The sequence below is a fragment of the Alligator mississippiensis genome, chromosome 1 (assembly GCF_030867095.1).
Source record: "Alligator mississippiensis isolate rAllMis1 chromosome 1, rAllMis1, whole genome shotgun sequence".
NCBI classification, from domain to species: domain Eukaryota; kingdom Metazoa; phylum Chordata; order Crocodylia; family Alligatoridae; genus Alligator; species Alligator mississippiensis.
In genome coordinates, this window is record NC_081824.1 from 262,395,642 (window position 1) to 262,412,410 (window position 16,769).

General features: G+C 41.2%; 1 protein-coding gene across 3 annotated transcripts in view; it reads left to right on the forward strand.

Moving 5' to 3' along the window:
• The window catches only part of SENP7 (SUMO specific peptidase 7), a 70,399-nt gene that overhangs the window by 29,616 nt on the left and 24,014 nt on the right, over positions 1 to 16,769 (forward strand). For all 3 annotated transcript variants that reach the window (XM_019476243.2, XM_019476245.2, XM_019476244.2), the window contains 10 exons: positions 614 to 732; positions 2,542 to 2,708; positions 5,229 to 5,526; positions 6,589 to 6,758; positions 7,913 to 8,059; positions 10,754 to 10,787; positions 12,296 to 12,478; positions 13,160 to 13,416; positions 14,643 to 14,776; positions 16,551 to 16,667. In XM_019476243.2, the coding sequence (XP_019331788.2) occupies positions 614 to 732; positions 2,542 to 2,708; positions 5,229 to 5,526; positions 6,589 to 6,758; positions 7,913 to 8,059; positions 10,754 to 10,787; positions 12,296 to 12,478; positions 13,160 to 13,416; positions 14,643 to 14,776; positions 16,551 to 16,667 (1,626 nt within the window). The remainder of the gene's footprint in view (positions 1 to 613; positions 733 to 2,541; positions 2,709 to 5,228; positions 5,527 to 6,588; positions 6,759 to 7,912; positions 8,060 to 10,753; positions 10,788 to 12,295; positions 12,479 to 13,159; positions 13,417 to 14,642; positions 14,777 to 16,550; positions 16,668 to 16,769) is intronic.

The following is a 16,769-nucleotide window of genomic DNA, read 5'->3' on the forward strand; positions in this document are numbered from 1 at the left end:
AGAAACCCGTGGATTTTGCAGTTTTGCAGCGAGCTCTCTGTGAGCTGGCAGAGTGTCAGCTGGGAGGGAACAGGAGGGGGGTGGTCAGGCAGGGGGCACCATGTGCATGTACATGCACGTGGCCCCAGGCAGCCTGGAGAGCAGCTCCCTCAGGTAAAACGGGGGGACTTGAGGTCCCCATAGGGAGGGAGGGAGTTGGGCAAGGTTGGGGCTGGAGCTGCTGCCCAGCTGGGCAGTGTGTGATTTTAACTTCAGTTATTATGGGATAGGAGCAGATGACCTAAACTGTTACAGAGGATCAGCCTATCTGCACTTGTGATCAGTAAGTCTCCTTTTAAAGTGGTGTACTTATTTTGTCTGCTCACAAGTTAAATTACTAACACTTTCTCTACAATGTCATATTCTCATGTTGAACACCTTTTAGAACGTTGTTTTTCTGTAATGTCAATACTTGTAGCACAGTATTTCCATGGACAAAACTGAATTAGTTTGTGTTCTATTCTGCCAAGTTTCACGGTATTACAAGTGAAGCAGGAATGCATAGTCTGATCCTGCTCTGGTTAGTCAATATGATTGCAGGATCAAGGAGAATTTATTGTTAATATTTTTACAGGTATGAACGCCGCCCAAAAAAGTCAGATGACAGTCTTTTAAAATTGACTGAATCCTCAGAAGAAACTGAAAGCAATAACATTGTCATCAGTGTTAGAAGACATGATGCTCAGAAGAAAGGTTTGTAGCGAAGAGCAACTTTGTTTTGCATTTAGATGCTTGGACAATACATTTAGGCTGCATACAGACATTTGGGGAAGTTAGGGAGAAGTTAGATTATTGAGTTAGCAGGGGGAGGGGTTGGGAGATGGAGGAGCAAGCAGGGTCTGTGAGGGGGAGTTGGGTGGCAGGTGGGGTCTGCAGAGGGATTGGGGGGTAGATGGCATTTATAGAGGGGGATCTTGGGGGCAGGTGGAGTCTGTGGGAGGGATTGTGAGGGCAAATAGTGTAAATGGGAGGGGAATGGAGATGGGGGGAGGCAGAGTCCATACTGGGGATTGGAGGGGACCTGGGAGTGTTTGGCTGGATGGGGGGGGGGGGCGCTTGTGGGATCTACAGAGGGGAGGCAGTTTAGGGTCTGTCTTCCCTAGGATCAGGGGCTGTTTTTAGTCCTTTGACCCCCAGGCAAACAACCATCACCCCCAACAAATCAACAACCCCCTGCCACGAACTACTTGCCCCTTCCCCCCACTCTGACTTGCTTGGCTCCCAGCAGTAGTGAACCCCAGTAAAACTGGCACTGAGACCAGCTTGCAGGATGGAGATTTGGCAGGCTATGGTGCAGGTGTGGGAGGCTGTCCTTTGGAATGGGGGACTGGGGGGCTTAAAAATAGCCCAGTGCCAGGGAGGGAGTAGAAGAAGAACAGTCTGGGCCTGGGCCATTGCCTGGCTTTCCCAGCCCTGGGGCTGCTCTGGGAACTGTACAGAAATTCAGGACAGTTAGATCTGTTTAACAGTGGTCAGCCCAATCTAAGTTAGGTGTACCTCGGAGGTAGGCTTAACTTCTGTACAGTTTACACTTTGATCAACCTAAGTACTGTGAGGTCTGCACCTGGGCAAACTAAGTTAGATCAGGTGGCCAGTTTCAACCCAATCTAACCTGTCCTTAACTCCCCACGTGTCTGTATGCAGCCTGAGAGTCCCTAGGGTTTTGGGAAAAAAATTCTTGACCTATTTGTCTTTGAGTTACTGTATCTGAAGTAGAGAGCAATATAAAGCTTTGCAAGCAGTGTATGCATTGTCTTGTAATGTTGTTTTTAACTATGGTAGGAAATCTATATGCAGGACCAAACCTGCATTTTAAATAATGGTAATGAGATAACTTACACCCGCAGACAGGACTAACTTAAAAGACAAGTCTCAAAACTCTTTTCTTTATTTATAATACGCATTTCCTTTCATCTTAAAGGATGAAAAGTATTAAAGTGCTAAAATATTGAACAAGCACTCTATAGCCATCATTTTATCTATTGCTACAAACAGCTAAGCTTGTGTGGTACTATGTGCTAGCTTCTTGACATTGATCACCAGTGTTCCACAGATTAAGACAGGATTTGGAGACCACCATATCCAGCTGAAACGGCAAGAGGGTTTAGAAAGGCAAAAGACCCTCATAAGAATTTGGATTAGATAGTGAGGATAACACTTCTACTCTGAAGGTAGCTGTGAGCTTAGTTACATCCTTTACTAATTTTTGTGCTCCTGAAGATTTCAGGTTTGTCACTTTTAATTTAATATAGTCTTTACTGTTTAAATTAATATTATAATATTTTTCTTTCTATCTCTGTTTTATCTTGGGACAATTATCTTGTAATTGTATACAAGAAAATTGGGGAAAAAATCTCTTGTGGAAGCTAATACATGCTTTTATTTAAAACATCCTGAAAGAGATCTGAAAATAAAATCTTTAAGAATGACCACCAGTAAATTGTATAGTAGTCTGTGTCCCATTAAGTGATTTTTTTTTAAATATTAAATCTTTTGATATAGAAAATAAGGAAGCTGACCACCAGGATAAAAGGAGTAAAAATCTGAACAACACCTCTCTTGACTGGAGGGAAGCAAGCGGTCTGAATTCTGAGAAGAGGAAAAGATTTAGTGGCCATCTTTCTGATCAATGTAATACACGTTCTTCAGAAAAACTATTACTGTCCTGTGTAAGTAGTAATTCTGTTTTACTAAAGTATTTTCATGTTTCAAAAGAAGCAACTAAAATCCAAATTTCATAACAGTATCTTGTAAATTAGTCTTAATGGCTGCCCAGAAACGTGCAGAAATGGCTGCCCATACATGTGCTTGTTGGTGTTCTAATTAGAACACATTGAAGCAGACTTGATTAATCAAATCTGCTTTGTGTTCTAATTAGAACGCTGCAGCGTCACGTATTAAGCACCTGCAGGTTTAAAAATGGCAACGGGGCACTTTAGCTAAACCTCATTGAATAAGGTTTAGGTAAAGCACCCTGCAGCCATTTTCAAATGGGGAGGAGCTTAATACACGTGACACTGACTTTTTAAATAGAGTGACTGCCCAGGAGCCACTCTAATTAGCTCCCCCTGCCACTTCTGAGCATGTGTGTAGGCAGCCAAGTGCAGCTCCCAGCTGCAACTCAGAACTATTTCTGCAAAGCTTTCTGACTTACAGCATTACCCCAGACCAGACAGAAGTGCACTGTTGGTTCCAGGGGGAGGGGCATCTAGGTGCATTCTGGGAGCAATGGCCACAGGCTTTTTCTGCCAGTGCTCACTGTTTTCACAATGGGAGGTGGGGAAAGGCAGCAGAAGGAGATTGTTTTTGGGGCTCCCCAGCTGGTGCTGAAGGGTGGGGTGGGTCAGTACCTCAGATGGGCTCTAATACCCTTGCCCCACCCTTGGGGGGGGAGGGAGAGGGGAAGGGTGCTGAAAACCCCCAGACTGAACTCCCTCTGCTCCCTTGCTCCCCCTCCCATTCTGAAAACAGCAGCAGGCTGGGAGTTCAGCAGACACAAGTTACAAAAGATGCTACATTTTGAAATGTCATTATCTGATACGTCATGTAACCAGGCGTCAGATTTTCACCTGATTGGCCATTTTTGAAGCTGTCTGCAGCCACGTGCTTGTGTTTCGTCACAGCTTTAAGCTGGTTTCTGTGGCCAGATCAGGTGAAAATTGACACTTCTGTCTGCACCATAAGAGACATCACGTGCCCCTAATTGATTTCTGGTGTTGAATAGAATCTTGAAGTCTCTTTCTTTTTATTAGTCTATAATGACACACACAAACCCTGATCTTAGAACATTTACATTCTCTATTTGAGTAGTTCCATACGAATTTGTATGACTAAGCAGGTATGCAGAGTTACTTTTGTAAGTGCTTTTAGGATCAGAGTCCAAGTAGCAGAATTTTACAGGTATGTTCTGTTGCTCCTTTTACTGCATCTTGCATTTTCAGAATTTTTTTATGTATATTGTAATCTAAGATGCTAAACTATGCCTTTAAAATATGAGTCACATTAATTAGAGTGGCCTTCCAAATAAACTATTTTAAATAAATGTAATTAAAAACATTAACTGCAGTGTAAATATAGTATCAAAGCTTCCTTCACTAACAGAATCCAAATGCCTATGAACCTTGAAAGAAGTTAAAATGAAAAATTATTAGAGTTCTTAGATTCTTGAAAAAGGTATCAACAGCAAATATATTCTTTTTGGTCGTGAAGCAAGCAAAACTGGGAAAGAGCTGAACTGAGGGAATGTAAAATCAAGGGTCTACTGTAAGTTGTCTTTGTTCAGTCATCTGAATTCTGTGATCAGGGCTGACCCTACCAGAGTGCGGGGCCTGGGGCAAATCAGCCTGTGCAGGGCCCCCTTAACATTCTTATAGAGCAGGGTGGAGGCAGCAGCCCTGACGCTAGTGCTGAGGGTGCTGCTGGTGTAGCCCTCCACAGGGGGCTGCCTGCAGCACGGGGCAGCCAAGGTGAGGGTTGCACTGGGTCAGGGATGCTCTTGTGGCACAGGGGCCCTGAGCTGCGGTGCCTGGTGCCCAGCAGCCTCACAGGGGTGCCAGGTCAGGCTGTGCTGCAGGGTAGGCACTAGACAGCACCTCTGCTGCAACTCTCAGAGCCAGGATGTCGAAGCATGAGGCCCCCAAAGCACGGGGCCCAGGGCAGTTATCCTAATTCACCGTACCGTAGGGGCAGCCCTGTCTGTGGTGATGATTGCTTTCTAAAGGCCTGATTGAAAGCCCATCGATGTGAATGGACAGACACCTGTTAACTTCAATGGACTTTGGACTAAGACCTAAATTCCAAAGGTCCTGAACCTGATTGCTATACAGGACCATTAGGTTCTGACTTTAGCAAGGGTTGCTAAATGCTCATTGCCTTTCAATGTCAGAGACTGAGCTATACACCAAAAATTTGTATGCAGGTTTCTTTTTTAGTTTGGAAGTGATCCTGATTTCTTGCAAGGTTGTTTCCTGCTTTCTGTAAATCAGTCAAATGTTCTATACTGCCATAAACCAGGAAGAAAAAGAAATGAATCTTGGTTTGAATTTAAATTTAGCTAAATTAAGCATACTTCCTTCACCTTGCAAGCTGCATTGCTGGTTTGTCACAAAGCTGAGTCACCTTGGCAAAGTCAGGAAACGAGCATCTTGCACTTCAGAAAAGAGAGTAAACCTTTGATTTTTCTTTTCTAGAAAGAACAAAGAATTAGTTCAGATCAGCTTCCAGACTGCAGAGGCTCTAGTGAGAGCAGCCATGGCCACCAAGCTAACACACTTCAGGAAGATATTCCTCAGCTACTAAGCACAGAAAGTAAAGCAACATCCATCCAGGATGATGGGAAGCCTGCTGCTAGCTGTGCAAAGGAATCCTGCTTAGGGTCTCCTCCCAAGAGTTGGTTGCCTAGCAAACTGAAGGTGGACACATCGGAGTATATGAGGAAGTTGCGTAACAGATGCAGGAGCGATCGGACATTTATTCCAGCTGAGCCAAGTATGTACTGTACCTGCACTGATAGTAATAATTATACATATTGATCCATCTAGAAACTTAGGAGAGGCAGGCACGACTACCTAGTATAAATATGTACTTGAAGCAAAAGATTTAGGTGAGAAATTGCACCTTTTCAAAGCATTCTACAAGTGCGGGATGAATGCACAGTATGCACCATGGGAGGGCATTGTCTTGTAATTGAGGAGTAGCTTAAGGGTGGGTGACATTTTTTTATGCTTCCTTGTTCTGCAATTGACTCCTTGTGGAGCTTCAGGTAAGTCACTGTGTACTTGTTTCCAGTTTCCAAAATGAGGGAAATGTTTACTTTCTTTTAAGGTGGTGTGCTGTGACTTCATTAATGCCAGAAAAATGTCATTGGGTCATTAGCTGAAAGGTGATCAAAAATGCAAGTTAGATACTGTTGCACACACTTATTTTTATATCTATACAAAAATAAAAAAGTAACGTACTTTTAAATGCCTAATTGTACTGGAGTGAGTAAAGGATGCAGTGTTACTCTTAACTTAGAATCTTCTCCAAGCCTTCTACATCCTTTCTTGGTTATTGAGAAATACAGGAACAGTCACATGTGTGTGCAAGTATAGTAAAACACCTATTATTTGTATCTGAATGGTTTGCAACCCACTTAATTCAATGGGTTGTTGAATAAGGACAAACTGCTCAGCTGTTTGCTGCAGCTTCTACTTCAAAGGTCGTTGATCTCTTATCTGCTATAACTCATCAGCAGTCCTGCACAGCTGATGGCTGCAGTTGTCTGTGTCCTGGACTGTTTGCAAACTGTTGTCTTTGCAGGAGGCCAAAGAACCTAACCGTATGAAATATATCCAGGTTCTGTTGTATATATGTGGGTTACTTGAGTTAATGCACAGCTCAGCTCCCAGGGCTCTTCTCTCAGTGCAGCATTTAATGGTCATGAAGACCATTAAAAGAGAATTTCAGGGTGGATTTTTTTTTCCTAAACAGAAATCTTCTATTTGATAGGAGACACAATTTACTCTGAAGTCTGAGTCTTATAGTACAAAACTACATTTTTCTCTTCAGTTGTTCTTTCCAGTGATGAGGAAGAAGGATCTTCTGAACCAGATCACCCAGAAATGCCACATGTGCAGCCTGGGCAAGATGATTCACCTAACAGCAGAGAGAGCGAGCAAGATGCTGAGTCTTTGCCACAGGAACCATTGCAAGATGTAACTGAAAGCAAATCTGAACAGGTAGTCTGCTTTTAACCCATAGAATTTTGGATGCCAGGCTACGAATTAATTTGTACATACTTGGGTTGCATTACAAGACAATTTGAGATGCTTCAAGCAGAATTAGGTAACTTCTAGAAGCAGGCAAGTAGACACGTGCTGCAGTCTTTCTAGCTCAGTGGTGCTCAACCTTCAGGCTGTGGGCAAAATCCATTCCATGGAGCCATGTCATGTGTAGTGTTCTCCAAGGATCTGAAAGTTGGGGGCAGGGGAGTGGACAGCACCCTTGGACTGACCCAGTGCTCCTACCCCATGTGGGATTCAGCCTGCGGATCAGCCCCATGTTGCTCATTTGGCCTTTTAGGCTGGAAGATTGGGCACCACTGATGTAGCTTGCTAGGCTAAATTTCCATTTTTTATTTCTATCCCTGCAACTTCAGTGTTTCTATAATCTCAAAATATCGGTGCCTTTAACAGTCAGTAAAGTTAGGGACTAAATAGCAGCAAAGGTTGGTAAAGATACAGCTGTGGGTGCTTTTCTGCTCCCTCTACTCTTCCAATCCTTTGTCTCTTTTTCTATAGAGCCTACCAGGTATGTTGAATTTACACAGGGATCTTTCCCATGAACATCACAAAGGACTAAGTCAAAACTAGTCATTCCCTTTGTACTTAATGGGATTTGAACTGAAGGCTCATGTTAAATTAAAGTCAATGAGACACTTGCCCATCTTATATGTGCCACAGTCAGTGTTGCTGGTGGACTTTAAAGTGTCTCTGAGGGTAATGCAGTAAGAGGCTGAAAATGTTATTGTTGCTGTTCTACATGGAGGGGGAGCTTCCATGGATCTAGGTCAAACAGTGAGGTTGGATTGAGTGGGTTTGCAGGAAGGGCTGTTTTCTATATCTGTATTGTCTTGGTCTTATTTTGAATTGTATCACTTTTCAAAGAGAGTGAAAATGGACTGTTAATTTGACGGGCCTAAACTAGGAAGAGTGGATTGTTGCTTATCACTCTGAGAAGGTAACAAGTACAGCACGTAGTGTAGAGTACCAGCATGAAAAATAACTTCTAAGAGCAACATGCACAAAAATTCTGATAAGGTGGGGAAAAATTCTGAGTTTAGCAGGAGAAACCTCAATTAAGACACTGTATTAAAATATCTTTTACTTTGTAGGTTTCATCTGAACCATGTGAAGACAACTCTTCCACAGGGTCACTTTCCAGCAGCACACCAAATGAACAAAGGGGTCCAACATTAGATATCAAGTATGCCACTCTGTTCATCGGGAAAATCAAAGGAAGAGCAACAGGCTGTGTTTCAGTAAGTTGGTTTGTTGTTATTCCTGCCATTCATAAAAAAGACAAAACTTCAGTTAAATTACATACTTTTTGAATCCTAAAGTTAAGCTACATGCCAAATTATTTTGATCAAGAGATGTCAAGATCAAGTAATGTAACCTGTCACTATCTTTTGTACTTGTGGATTCCATTCAGCAACTGGAAAAGATATCAATATTTGCCAAGGTCCATACTCTGGAGATTTCAGAGACAGAATTTTTATGAGTAGGCAAGGTTACTTGTATTAATTGACATAAATCAGACAGGCACGATGTAACAAGGCAATGTCTTTTTTTAAGAGGGAGCCCTGTTAAGAGAGCCCAGGTGCAGGGCATTTGGATAATGAGGTAGTGTCCCACTAGGGAAAATACCAGAAAGGCAGCAAACAGTGAGAGGATAGTTTGTAAACAGGAGGCAACCTGTGAGCAGAACAAGCTTGCTACTAGTGAGGGGCCAGGCTGCTGTGCTGCGATCAAAGCCAAAGATATCCCCTCGTAGGGCCTGGAACAGGGCAGAAAGGTTTTGTTTGTTTGCTTGCTGCTCAAAGACTGCTTTATTTGGGAGGACTGGTAGAGGAGTTCATCAGGGAGCATAAACTGCCTACAGAAACCAGCAGGCTAGGCAACCTGCTTATAGACGAGTTTTTTTTTTTTTTTATATGTAAAAAGAGAATACACATACTGATCCTGTCAGAATTTACAATATTTATCCAAATTCAACATTGCCCTGAAATTAAGATGACCCCCCTGCAATAATTAGATTGTATACATAGGAAATGTATAAATTTGTTAAATTATCCATCTATAGAATCTAATTGTTGCAGGGTCATCTTAAATTCATCTCCCCACCATTATAACAGGTAAAGCAGTTGCAGGGCATTGGGGGGCCAGGCAATGGAGCTTAATCCCTGCCCCCATCCCCCACTACTTTGCCCCCTGATATCTGTCCACCCCACCACTTGTTGCCCATCTGTGCCTACCCTTCTTGCTGCCTCTGTTCCCTTTTTCCCCACCTTCCCCCTCCACTGCTTGCCCATGTGAGTCCCTGCTGCTAAGCTGAGCTGCGCCCACATGTGACCAGCTGCAGCGGGACTCAAGGTGCAGCAGCAGTCACCTCTGCTGCCTCTACCCCCGCAGAGATAGGGAAGGAACCTACCCTGTGCCCCTGCAGGAGCCCCTGGGCTCCAATCCTCCCACCACCCAGCCAAGCTGGGGCCCTGTTTACTTTCCCCTGCTCCTGGTTGGGCCACACGGTCAGTCGCTCACCACGGGGGCCTCCATCTGGCCCCCACCCTTTCCCTCCCCCACAGATTGACCTGCTGGAGCTGGGGGCAGCAGGTGTGCACATGTCAAGCCCAAGATCTACCCAAAGAGGCTCCAGGATCTACCTGTTGATTGGGATCCCTGGGTTGGTGACCACTGGAGTAGGGAGGTAGAGGTGGAGGGTCAGACAGCAGCTGCGGCTCTGACCCTAACCCTGGGCTGGGGCCACAGTCGCATCAGTTGCCTGCCCCCTCCCCTCTCATACTTGAATCCTTGACAGGGGGCTTGACACTCTGGATTCCTATTTTAAAACATCTGAGTTTGTTTTGTGAATCACGAGTAGGTGTTTGCACACCTAACTGCTACTATTGCATGGCATACTGAAAAAGATCTCACAACACTATACAGTTCCATGACACCCTGCTTGACAATCACTGCCCTAAAACTTACCATTTAAAGGTTCTGTTCTTTTCATAGCTTCAAAGAAAAGAGCACCAAAACTGCAGTATGGGAGATGCAGTAACTGACCTGCCATGTCATAGTAAATAGAAATTACACCACAGGCCAGGGACACTGTGAGGTCTTGGGTTTTCAGCAATTTCTTGACCCACTCAATATTCATACTACAGTGACCCCCCCCCCCCCCCAAGCTTTTGTTTGAGAAATTGTTCCATTTTAGTTTATGTAATCACAATTTGTGGCCTGCCTTTACTAATACAAAGAGCTGTTGGTAGCAAAAGCCAATAAAAATGCTTAAGTTCAGTGTCTCTCAATTTGGATGCAGTAAAAACCTGCCCAAATGCCTTTTCTGTTAGCTGACATGCTGTTGGATCAACACATCAGTACAGATTTTGAGAATTTTATCTTAGAAAAGAAATTTTGTTTCTAGTCTTTAAGGTAGTGAGAGAAAAACAAGGCCAAGTATAGAGAATACTTTTAGTTTAAAATGACATCAGATATTTATTATAACTAACAAAAAAGCACCACCTTATGTTTGATAGTACAACTATTCTTAAATTGTTAAAATAAAACAAATGTTCACATCATTAAGTAAGGCTACATGGAGTTAAGCTTTTGTTTTTGTGTTTAGACCGCTACATAAAGTGATGCAGTTTCTAGATGAGTTAGGTATTCATAGCTTCTACTGGTTAAATAGAGTTTAGAGATTGCTCAGCACCTTTGTAAATCAGGACACTATTATTAGGTCCTTCAGTATGGATTTAAGAGTCTAACATGAGTCTGCCTTGTCTGAATTTTTTGCCCAAGCTGTCAGAGAAAAAACCAAAATAGTCATTTTTAGCTTATTCAGCTGAGTGCATTTGGCAGCATACAGGAAATAAATGAGGGCTTTTAAATTTGTTTTGAGAAATAATACTAAACACAGACTAATTTTTGTTGTTTTTTTGTCTTTTAAGTTTACTACAAGGTACATTAACATCCCATTTCAAGGTAAGATGCTATATATTACTATATAACCTCTTAATAAATCCATTGCAGGACACTTGAAACATTTCTGTTTTAGCAGTTTCACATAAGAGTTCAGGTACTGAAAACTTAGTAGCTTTCAGTTATTTACTTTTTGTTGCTTATATGCTACAATGACAGATCCATTATGAATATAGGAATCTATATTGTAGCAACAGTTATACCTAATTTTAAATATGCAAGCACTTTCATTGAAATAAGTATGACTACTGAGGTGTTTGAATCTGTGCAGGATTTGGGCCTAAGCAAATGCCACTTTTGAAATGTTACAGAGTTAAAGAAGATTTCTTAACCAGGGAATCATGAAGTGGTATTTTGGAATTAGGTCATTTTCATGGGTGGATCCAGGATTTTGAGAAGGGATATGTAGATGGACAACATCACATATAACATAACACACTTTTCTTCAGGTAAAAAGAAACTAAAAGCTTTACTAATATGCTAGGGGCCTGGGGCTGTATTATTCAGTTGAAGATCAAAGCAAAAATTAACATACCTTTACTGGAGTGTATACTCATTTGCTAGATCATACATTAAGTTTAGAAAACGCAACAAACTAGACAGAAGTAATCAAAATATATTGTTTTATTAGTCCTTTAGTCATTACAGTTAAATGTATATCTCTCACTCACATTCATAAAAGAAAATTTAGTCTTCTGGAGTATCTTGACACAGTGAATTCTTCACTGTCGGTCAGTTCCACACTTGATATAATGTTCACCTGAGTAACTGTTATCACACCAGAGTTAAGGTTTTTACCTAAGATTGTCTGCAGGGCTGTTAAAGAGAGAGAGAGATATTACCATGAATGGCTAACAGACACAGCAGAAGAAAGGATAACTTGATTAATGGAATATCTAGACCATTAAAAAGGCTAGAGGGTCATTAGCATCTGAGATTAGCAGAAATCAGACAGACTACCTCAGACTGCCTCAGCTATGCCTTAATAAAAATGCTGCTGCCCCTTCCAGGCAGCTGGTTTTAAAGTTTAGGTGGAGCAGGAATCAAAGTGGGATACAACTGTGCTACTGCACCTGCCCTGGATCCTCCCTTGGTCATTTGTATTAGGTCAACAATTCACAACTAATAGAGATAAAACCGTAGTTTATAAAAATGTTAGTCTGTCTTTCTTAACTGACTGGTGAGCTGATGGAAAGGAAGTGGATAGATTTATTGACAGAATTCAAGTTTAATATAATTGGCAGAGAATTAATGTAACTGAGGGAAAAAGAAGTTGGGGTGGGTTGCTGTTTTTTAATAAGTCATGTGTGCACAGCTGTACTTTGGTATCACCTGGTAAAGGTAGACCTCTTGGGTAAGTGAAGAATTTATACTTTATACAGGTTGTACAAGTTTGATACAGTGACTTGAATGGAGGCTTCAGTTGTAGCTTTAATTTACTAATCTGACTTCCATTTGTTTCAACCTTAATGTGCAATTGCTATAGTGAGTGTGTATCTTGTTTCCTACAGTGGCTTTTAATAAGATCATAGAATTGTCAGTGGATACTGTCCACCTAAGAAAATTTGGCTTGTGGAGGAGTACTGATGACTCTCACTCTGAAAAGAGTAAAAATCTCATTTTCCTTTGGCTGTCTGCAGACTGTGTGGAACAGATTAAAACCCAACTAGGAATGTCTGTTTCAAGGAAGCCATGTAAGTATGATAGAACTATCAATGCCCCCTTTTAGACATTTATGAAATTATGGGAGAAGAACCATCACTATAGAAACTTTTTGAGGGAATGATTTAGCTGATGTAAAAGCTTCTGACTCCTGAGTCACATGAGTGTTGTTACAATAGAAAGGAAGCCAGTGATGAAGATGTCAGAGACATTCTCTCTCAAGACTAACCTGAGTTTACAATATTGTGACCCACAAATGTAACACTGGACATGTGTTATTACTGAAACTGTACTGGCAGTTTTGTCTCACAAACTTAACTCTTAAATATACTTGGAGAGAAATTGGAGAGAAAATGTAAAGTAAGCATCGTCTTTTACAAGAAGCGTGGGGATTGTGTAATATGAGATGCACAGGAATTTGTGGTCACCTGGGAGTTTTGTTTACAACCGTCACTGACATTAAGAATTGTGACAATAGGAACTGTGAGTCTAAATTCTCAACATAATTCTATATATCTTAGTCTAATTTATTTTGAAGTACTTCTGTTTAACGGTAATACATAAGGGTTTCCTATTAAGCTTTTATGCTTAGCTGCTTTGTAAAGGGGACATTCAGGAATCTGTGCTGGGGTCTTACGGACTCTACAGTTCTTACTTCTGTTCCACGATTCATGGCTGATCTGCATTAATGTTCTGCCCTTTTTCCTTCACAGCCAAGGCCAATGAATTCCTATTTCTTGAACTATTACAACCATTAATGGAACAAGAACAAATTAAGCTGAATGAGTTGATTGCAGAAGTGAGCAAGAAAAACCGGGCACCCGATCTCTCTGACTTGTCTTGGAAGCAGGTGTTACCTTTGTTTAAGGACCTGTCCCCTGAAGACAGCTCTTTTATGAAATATCACCATACCTTGTTTCAGCAGCAGCTGAAGGAGAGTGCCTCAGTTCTGCCTGACCCTGTGCCTCAGGTTAGTACGTGACCATCACTTGGTTCATTGGAGTTGCATCACTTGGCATTAGAGAAATCAAGTCAGTTTCCCTTGTGCACAATAAATGAACTATGGCAGTGTACTGTGTAGCTAAAAGTCTATAATGTTTGTTTGTTTACCCCCCTAAATGGGGCAATATATACATGAAGTGCTAGATAGTACCCCATGTTAGTACATAGGAGGAGAGTTCCAAGAGGCCTTTCACACATCCCCTGGGCAGGAGCCCACTATCATCATAAGTCCTGAACAGAAACTAACCCACTCCCTCCTACTCCCTCCAGGACTGCAGGTGGCTTCAGGAGAGAATCAGAGGAGATAGATGCTTATAATTCCACCCATTACTGCAATCTCCTGAGCTAGCTAAGAACAATAAAAGGAGGGCACTGCTCACTGTAAGGAACAATACATCTTGTCTGTTCCCTGTGGGCTCAGAAGGTCTAGTTCAGACTGTACAGCCCCTCCAGTGATCTTATGGAAACAGATAGTGGGTTCATTGTACAGCCTGCTCCTATGTATAAAATTCTCAACAATTAGTTTCATAATTGGAAAGACATGTTCTAGTCAGTAGCCCTTTGGTACCCAGAGGCAGAGGTTTGCCTGATTTGTGAGACTGGAAAATCTGACACATCATCTATTTTGCTCACAGATCTCATACCAGCTTTTTTCCAGACATAAGAAATAACTGCTGCTTTCACCAAATCCAGTGGTAACTCAGCACATCTGCTGTGGTAGCTCTATCCTTTTCATCTCCTTTTCTCCACCAAAAACTAAGATTAGGGGACCCATGTCACATGACTGACTGACATCTGCAAACTGTCCTGAAGAGATGCGCTTTGTATAAGTGGGAAGTAACTAACATGTTTTTTCACATACACACACCTCCAAATATAATACGCACCTTGTTTTTGAAGGCAACGGTGTGTGTTGTAGATGCAAGAAAATCCAGTATTATTATTGGTGTTGTTCTGTCTGACTTCTTTAGTTGATCAGCGGTACACACATACCTTCTAATTCTTGCAAGCAAAAAATTGTGAATTTTCCCAGCCAGCAAATACAGCTAGTGACAGAATATGTTCCATATTGTAAATGACTATTCATCAAAAATAGCAAAGTAGATTTGTGCAGGCCATAGGTTTATTATCAGCCTCCTGCAGTGTGCGCAATTGTGTATAAAGATGATTTTTGTTTGTTTGTTTTTATGGCAGGAATCTAAAGTAAATGCAGCCAAACCCAATTATGCTGTTTTGCATAAGCAGAATAATGGTCACTATGCCATTTCTCTGTCATCTAAGTCAGATGATAAATGGAAAGAAATAAGAGAAACCGGACCAGTTGAGAAGTATGTATGTTCTGTTTAAGTAAGCAGTTATGAAAAGGCCTCTGATTTCTAGAAGAAAAGTACTGGTTTAAGTAATATTTGTGCATTAGTTGGAGATCTCTGCAGAAGAGCTACTGTGGAAAGATAAAATATTTCTATTCTAAGTTAACATGAAATGCACGTGGTTGTAATCTGTGCCAATAAATAAGAAGTAATGTGTGTATATCCCATGTGGGGATTTTAAGATCTTCTAATTAAGAGAGAGAGAATACTTGTATTAAGGGCTCAGTCCCTATCATTGCCAGATTCTCACTGATTTCCTGAGAGTACCATTTGTGTCCAACTCATCCCTTTAACAATGAACTGCTATTATGTCATGTTTAAACTGTTCAGCTGCAAAAATGCCAAGTTTGGAGTCTCATAATTTATCTCAGGGCATTCTTGGACGAGTATAAAGCAGTTGTAAAATGAGGAAAAAAATATTATGTAATGTAGCAAGATATTGGAGTATATGCCTGGCACTGATACTGCTGCTATACCTAGGTTGCTATATCTGTCTCTTACTCCTGCTTTATAATTGCATGCAAACCAGAAAATGAATAGATTCAGGGGTTTTTCCTCTTATTTTTGGAACTTGTCAGTGTCAGTCACTACATTTTATTGATTCCCATTTTATGTTGTCTTAATACTTGTCATGTCTTAGTAGAAAGACAAACAGAAGCATTGCAGTTTTGGGAATAAAGTATTAACAAAATCCCGAGTGTTTTAATTACAGTTCTTATGAAAGCACATAGATTGAACAAATGTGCTCTCATTCTTTGAATGTGTCTATTTTAATTCTACGTTTCCTATTCCTCTTATTTTATCATTCTTTTGCAACTTATTGCTAAATCCTGCATGTTGTATAGATCACAAAAGTCTTAGGTATATATTTTGGAATCTTAGAAATGGTTAATATGTTAGCTCAAAAAAATGAAGAAAGAGGAAGTGATTTGTGAGATCTTAATAAAGTGGAGATGTAATGGTAACAATGGAGAAGGGGGAGCCAGGATAATTAGATAAGTTGAATAATTCAGCTCTGCTGAGCATGTAAATACATTTGCCTGAACTAACACAGTCCATAAACACTTGTATCTAGATCAGTGATTCTTAAAGCACTCCAGGGTGCCTTGAGATCCATTCAAGGATGCCATTTGCTTTCACACAATGGTAGTACCACTAGGTGTGCAAACATGATTCCCAAGATAAACCCCAATGGCATTTATACACGTGCTCCAGGAGGGTTGTGGTGGTGGGACGGGGGAGGGACTGGTGCTTTAATTAGAGCGGCTCCAAGAACTGCTCTAATTAAAGCACCTGCAGCATCACACATATCAGCGTCTCCACACAGAAAAATGGTGGCAGGGATGCTTCATTAATGCTTGTTGAATCAGCTCCATGCTCTGTAATTACAATATGTCAGAGCAGCCTCTATACATGTGTATAGTTGCCCAGAGTTTTCACATAGGAATGCATAGTGTTAAAAACATTCTGACTTGTTTTGGTCTGCCTGAGCTCTCAACAACAGAAGAATTGCTCTGTTACTTTTTGTGGTCAAAAAGAATGAAGCCTAAGAGCTAGCATTTTCCAGAAGGCGCCTTTGAATTTAAGAATGTTGAGAACCACTGGTCTAGGTAATGAACATAATTTTCCTTGGCAGTTTTCACCACCTTCTGACCTTCAGCAAATATGAATTCTTTGTCAGTTGCCTGTTAGTATCACAGTACATCATGTTAATATCACTTTTGCTTTCCAGTTTGATTGTTTATCCTCCTCCACCTGCCAAAGGAGGACTGGGAGTCACGAAAGAGGATCTTAAGTGTTTAGAGTATGGAGAATTCCTCAATGATGTCATCATTGACTTCTATCTGAAGTAAGTAATAGAAGGGAATAAATATGTTTCATTCTTGGATGGATTGGGCTTTTTTTTTGATGAGTAGTTAAATAGTTCATGAGCAGTTACAAAAGAGGAAAG